The sequence below is a fragment of the Etheostoma spectabile genome, chromosome 16, assembly GCF_008692095.1.
Source record: "Etheostoma spectabile isolate EspeVRDwgs_2016 chromosome 16, UIUC_Espe_1.0, whole genome shotgun sequence".
Lineage (NCBI taxonomy): Eukaryota > Metazoa > Chordata > Actinopteri > Perciformes > Percidae > Etheostoma > Etheostoma spectabile.
The window spans coordinates 11,180,589-11,186,485 of NC_045748.1; the positions used below are offsets into that span (position 1 = coordinate 11,180,589).

Below are 5,897 nucleotides of genomic sequence, written 5' to 3' on the forward strand. Positions count from 1 at the left end.
AAATCCCAGAAAAGGTGATTTTTTTTCACAATATGGGCACTTTAAACTCTGAATATATGTAAACTGAAGTATAGAATGTTCTTTTCCTTAATCCTTCCACACACGGGTAAGGTCATAAAGCACAGATAGTCACTTGGCTAAGCAGATAAAACAGGTGGTTTACAGACTAATTTAAACAGGTCTTATGCTCCTTCATATAAAAGTCTATAAAACAGAGGCGCCCTCTAGCTCACCCAGTAATACCTGCGGCCCTATGCTGTGTGGTCCCCCATCTCGCTCTCACCTTTCCTGTCTATCCACCGTCACTATCTAATAAAAGTGAAAGAACCCCAAAAATAATCTTTGTAGAAAAAGTCTATACAACAAATCTAAGTGAAACCAAAGACATTTTGCTTTCAAAATTCAATCCTGATATCACATAGCCATCAAATAAATTGTCTCTCTCACCTGAGCATTTCGTGTGAAAATATTAAAATGTCATGTTTTGTCACAGAATTTTAATTAATTAAAGTATTCCCTGTGTATAAATAAGCCACTGGTCACCTAGCTGTAGATCTACAACAGTAGTCTATCTGCATACAACTGCTAAACAGGGTTATAGTACTTAAGTGTAAGCTGAAGATTACCCACACCCTCATACAACTGGCTTTTGACCACAGCGTGATAAGGCATGTAGTGGTAGGGCAATTTGACTAAGTCAAATAGAACAATTTGTCTGCAGGTTGAGATGTAGGTCAACATTATCAATTCCATATAGTATCAGCATGTTGGGTCATTTGATGCTGATCCTAATGATATATTAATTAAAGTACACAAGGGACTTGGTAATAGGTTGTTTTCAATTTTGTGGGGTAAAATTCCATTTGATTGTCAATATGTGAATTTACAAAAATTTGATCTCTGAAAAAAAGAGAGAAAAAGTAAGTAAGAAGCTCACTCATTCATAAAAGCTCACTTTACAGTGTTGGCCCGCTCTGCTCAATACCTTCATTCTCCAAAGGGCCACTTTCTGTTTGCTTATTTCTAACACTACTGTACAAAAATGTGAATGCCATTGGATCTAAAGCCTTATTGTCATTTCTGCTAACTCTCTGAAAATAATCCCAACTTTACATGTGCGTTCACTGAAGCTGATCGAGAAGACTAGAATCAGTCATTGTTGTTTTGATTAAGTTAGACCTTTCCCAACGTTGCTTCTTACTACTCCAGTCTACTCAACGTTGCAAATTGTATAAGACTGGAGGTTTTTATTATTGTGTCATGCATTCAAGGGCTTGCAACACCATCAATTCATAAAAGCCAGGGCCAAAGTGCTGCATACAAATTTTCAAACAATACTATAATAAAAGGTTAAAGCTAAATTGAAAATCAACATGCACAACTTTCACAATCAAATCTTCAGATCTTCCTTGTCTACAACAACATTCATAAATTACTGGCTAAAACATTTACTATATGTATATAGATATATATCTATAGATATATAGATGCCTACTCCTAAAATATTCCATCTCACCTTATATTTTCCAGGCTACTTTAAACACATGAATATTAACAAGTATTCCAGTTTTTAATCACCTGGACAACAGAATATGTCAGGGTTGTGCAGAGTCATTTCTTGGGGATTTGACACTTTAAATCCCCTTATAGTTTATGCAATTGATTCAATTTCCACTTCAAATCACAAACCTGTTTTGCTCCTGAATACTATGAGCCAACCTGCCAACCTCAATGGAGGAAGACTACCAGTTCTCAGCAGTGGAATTTAGGATATTTGGCTTCAAAGTAGACATGATAAAGCAAGTATACTTCTGTCTGTACATTTATTCTGTAGTGGGCTACTTTGTGAATAGCTGCGTTGTATACACAGGAGTAAAACCGAACAAAACAGCATAGAAAACGCCCCAGAGAGCCATCTGAAACACGGACAATTCGGACAGTTCTTCTGACAGCTTAAATGTGCAAGAGCAGCCCGCTAGCTAGCAGTCAGTCGCCATCACTGCCTAGCTTGTTGGTGATGCTGGCTTCTTTTCAAGTCAGCTACACTGGAAGTTAACCGCACAAAGTTCACCACAACCGTATAACTTTACCACATATGAACAATGTTGACTGAAGACGGAACACATGCTAAGCTAGCTTACTTTTTGAAGTCAGCGCTGAAAAGTCCAAAGGCAGCCCCGACGGTGCTGGAGGTGGTCGGGGTGCTCTCCAGCCCGGCTTCCACTGCAGCCTCCGCTCCGCCTTGGTCATTGTACGAGACGGTCGTCGACATGCTCAGCGTTTAAACAAGTGCTACGAGAAGTAAATGTATATTCTGCTCCTCTTCCGGCTTTTAAGATGCTCATAAAAGTAAGGAAATGTTAGTGTAACGTAGCGTATAAAGTTCCTGCAATGACAAACTTCTCCGAGATTTCACCCAACTTTTTTTTTTCTTTTACACGCAGTAGCGGAAGTGTGAGCTGGACAAAGTTGGTGTCACATGACAGTGCTTCAACTGCGGAGGCCACATAGACATAAAATATCTAGACAATGAGTGTTTGCTAATCCAGAGATTTAGTGAGAAGTAACAGAGGATTAGCTAGTGCCTGTAACTGACGTCCAGTTTAGTATGTATAGTTCTATGTTCAAAAACGCCCCAGAGCCTTAGTGTTGCCAAGGTAACAACGGCACACTGGTTTCTTACTATGGTTTCTTATCGGAAAAGAAGAAAATGAAAACAATTGCGTACTCTTCTAACGTGTAAAATGTAAAATAAACGAATGATAGGGTAGAAGTTGAAGTACAACCATACACAGTGTAGTGTATCTTACAAGTGAAAATCCTGCGTTCAAAGGTTTACTGAAGTATAAAAGTACAAAAGTATTAAAGATATTAAAATATACTTGAAGTAGGCTACCGAAAGTAAAACTAGCCTACTCATTATGCAGAATGGTCCATTTCAGAACAATATATATAAAAGTACAAACGTATTAAAGGTATTAAAATATACTTGAATTAGGCTAGCAAAAGTAAAACTACTCATTATGCAGAATGGTCCATTTCAGAATAATATATATTCTATTATTGGATGCATTGCAACAACATTTCAGACACAAACTCCAGAGAAACAAGAAAACAAGAGACTGACCTTAAATAAATAAATACAAATATTTTGATAAAAAAGTTATAAAAAAAGTTATAAAAAGGATTTCATTAACTGACAAAAAAATAGTTTTTCACAATATTTAATGTGTCATTCGAGTGCAACAAAACACATTTTCCAGGAAAGTTCAATGTGAAGTGACGTTTCTTTACTTCCGCTTGGCGTCTTGTTTGTGTCGCCTGTGATCTGCTGCTGGTGACCAATCCTTCACCGTGGAAGTATCTCTGGACACAGTCATTAACACTGGTGTCTTGACTTCACCTCCGATCGTGTGTCATCTCTTGCTTCTACCTCAAAGCGAGTCGGGTTTTTTTGGAAGTAGCTAACTCTCGAACTTTGCTTATAAGTATTAGTCTTGAGGCAAATTTTAACGTCCTTATAAAACAATGTCAGATTTCGACAGAAACCCGTTCGCGGACCCGGAGATCAGCAACCCATTTCAGGTAACGTTAGCTAGCTACGTTAGCCACATTAGCATTAGCTTCTGCATTATTTCACATTAATAACAACGTTACTAAGCCAGGCAGAAGCCAGACACGTACTGTTGTGCTAAGCAGCTGTGATAAAGCTACTTGAGCAGCAGTTAGCAAAACATGAATTCACTTGTTTACAGGCTTTAGTTACAGTGGCTCAATTAGAAATGATAGACTGGTGACATGTAAAGGTACCAGGCAGTGTTGTGTTAGCTAGCTTAATGTCTTGGGCTAGCGTTCCATGTGAAACAACAGGTGTTATTTCGGATTCAGCAGGGAGTATGTTGTTTTATTTAAACCCTGTCGAGAAACCCTGTATGATACCCTAGTTGCACCTTTCGGTTTTAACTTCCCATCTGCCTTTCCCCCGCCTTAAGACCTTTTTAAACGGAACATGCACATATGTCTTACACTAAGCTGTTGTTCAAATGTTGTTCATATTTTATTCTTGTTTGATTTACTTGGACATTACATTGGTTTTCTATTAGATTAGACCCCAGTAATTGATGATAATAATAACTCGACCGGAGGTACATGATGTGAATTATGATTCTTTCATAGATACAATTTAAACAGGCACAGTAATTTGAGTCGTTTGTTTGTCCCAAAACAGAGAAGTAAATGAGAACATAACGAAGGCTTTTCTCTGCCATGTCTTCTTTACGCTGTTAGCTTTGTTCAGGTATTGAACTACAGCCAGTCTTCTGTTGACAGTGTCTCGTCATGGTGAAAACATGCATTTCATTATGTGCTCTTCAGCCCTCCAGCGCCTCCTCCCTCAGCACGCCTGTCACGGTGTTTCCCCTCTCTATGTCATCATGTCAGGTGAACCAAACATGGCCACCAGGGTAAAAACCAATTAGCATTTTCATTAGCGTTGAAACGGTTTGGAGGTTGGGTTATAAATCAAGTATTTTGGGATTGTTTTAGCAAAAATGCCAAAAAGTTTTTTTGCAGTCCATGATATTTAAATTAATATCTTGAGTTTTTGGACAGTTTCATTATGGATTAACATTAGATAAATTACAGGTCCAAAATAACACTGGAGCTGCAACGATGAGTCAATTAAACAAATAGTTCATCTAAAGTAAATTATTTAGAAACTAGAGCCCGACTGATAAAGGATTTTTAAGGCGGACATTGATGCAAATATTTTGTGATTTAAAAATCTGATATATATATATCCAGAAGCGCGTAACAAAACAAACACATTTCTCCAACATTGGTTATTTGTAGTTATTTATGAGTCCTCAACAGAGGAGCATCAAAATATATTATTGCTATGATAAATAAAATACATTAAAAATGTGTGATATGAAACCTTGAACCCTGAAGTCCTTTTGAACAAAAACACAAAAACAAAACAAAAAATTTGAAGCGTTGCCAACAGGGACGTTGTAGAGCGCCTTCTGGTGGACAAACTATGCAACATAACCCTCCTAACATGGTTAAAGGGTGTTATGTCCGTTTTTATTTTTTTATTTTATTATATTCATTTATCGGCTATCATAAATTCCGATACTGATAGTTTGGAAAATGCCTAATATCGTCCGACAACATTAGCCCGCCGATATATCGGTCTGGCTCTATTGAAAACTATTTAAAGGAATAACACCAATCATTTGATGGTTCCAGGTTCACGACACCTTGTGCTCTAGGATATTTTGATGCACAATTTTTTTCCAGACAACCAAATTCATCAATAATAAAAGAGTAATTAGTTGCAGCCCTATTGTTTTAGATTGCCCACATGGTCTGTAACAAGTTTTAAAAAATGGCGATGTCCTTCATAAGTTGCCAGAACGTATTAAAAACATTGACTACCTCACCAAACAGAACAAAGTAGGCCTATTCATTTTCTAAATATGTGATACAAAAAAAAGCAAAAGTCTTCACATTCCTAAAGCTGTAATCAGCACATCTGTTAGTTATATACACAAATGAATAGTCAGGGGATCAGTCTATTCAGGAACTTGTGACTGAATAAGTATCTTGGTTAAAACATCATGGCACAGATATTCCTGTGGATGAGTACATGGCTACAATACATGACTTCTCCCATTTTTGAGGGAGTAATGTTTCTTAGAAAAGTCACTCCACCATCTTGCTCACTCAGAGTGTGACGGTGGAAGATGCTGACGGCACAGTTTGACCGTACAGACGCATGGAAAGTAAATTATTCATGGGTTCTCATTAACATACTGACATGACTAGTGAACCTCTGCGGCTCTGCCAATTTTCTGTCATTTTTTGGCTCACACTCTTTTTTTTTTTTTTTTTTT

General features: G+C 37.4%; 2 protein-coding genes across 3 annotated transcripts in view; one reads left to right on the forward strand and one right to left on the reverse strand.

The window, feature by feature from the left end:
- Nucleotides 1-2,498, reverse strand: part of ap3b1a (adaptor related protein complex 3 subunit beta 1a) — a 64,192-nt gene extending 61,694 nt beyond the window's left edge. Inside the window, exon 1 of the mRNA XM_032539276.1 lies at nt 2,142-2,498. Within this exon, the coding sequence (XP_032395167.1) occupies nt 2,142-2,272 (131 nt within the window). The 5' untranslated portion in view covers nt 2,273-2,498. The remainder of the gene's footprint in view (nt 1-2,141) is intronic.
- Nucleotides 2,499-3,316: 818 nt separating this feature from the next.
- LOC116704076 (secretory carrier-associated membrane protein 1) overlaps nt 3,317-5,897 on the forward strand; it is a 14,010-nt gene continuing 11,429 nt past the window's right edge. Inside the window, exon 1 of one of the 2 annotated variants that reach the window (XM_032539278.1) lies at nt 3,317-3,585. In XM_032539278.1, the coding sequence (XP_032395169.1) occupies nt 3,529-3,585 (57 nt within the window). In that variant the 5' untranslated portion in view covers nt 3,317-3,528. The remainder of the gene's footprint in view (nt 3,586-5,897) is intronic. The other variant, XM_032539280.1, reaches the window with a different exon arrangement.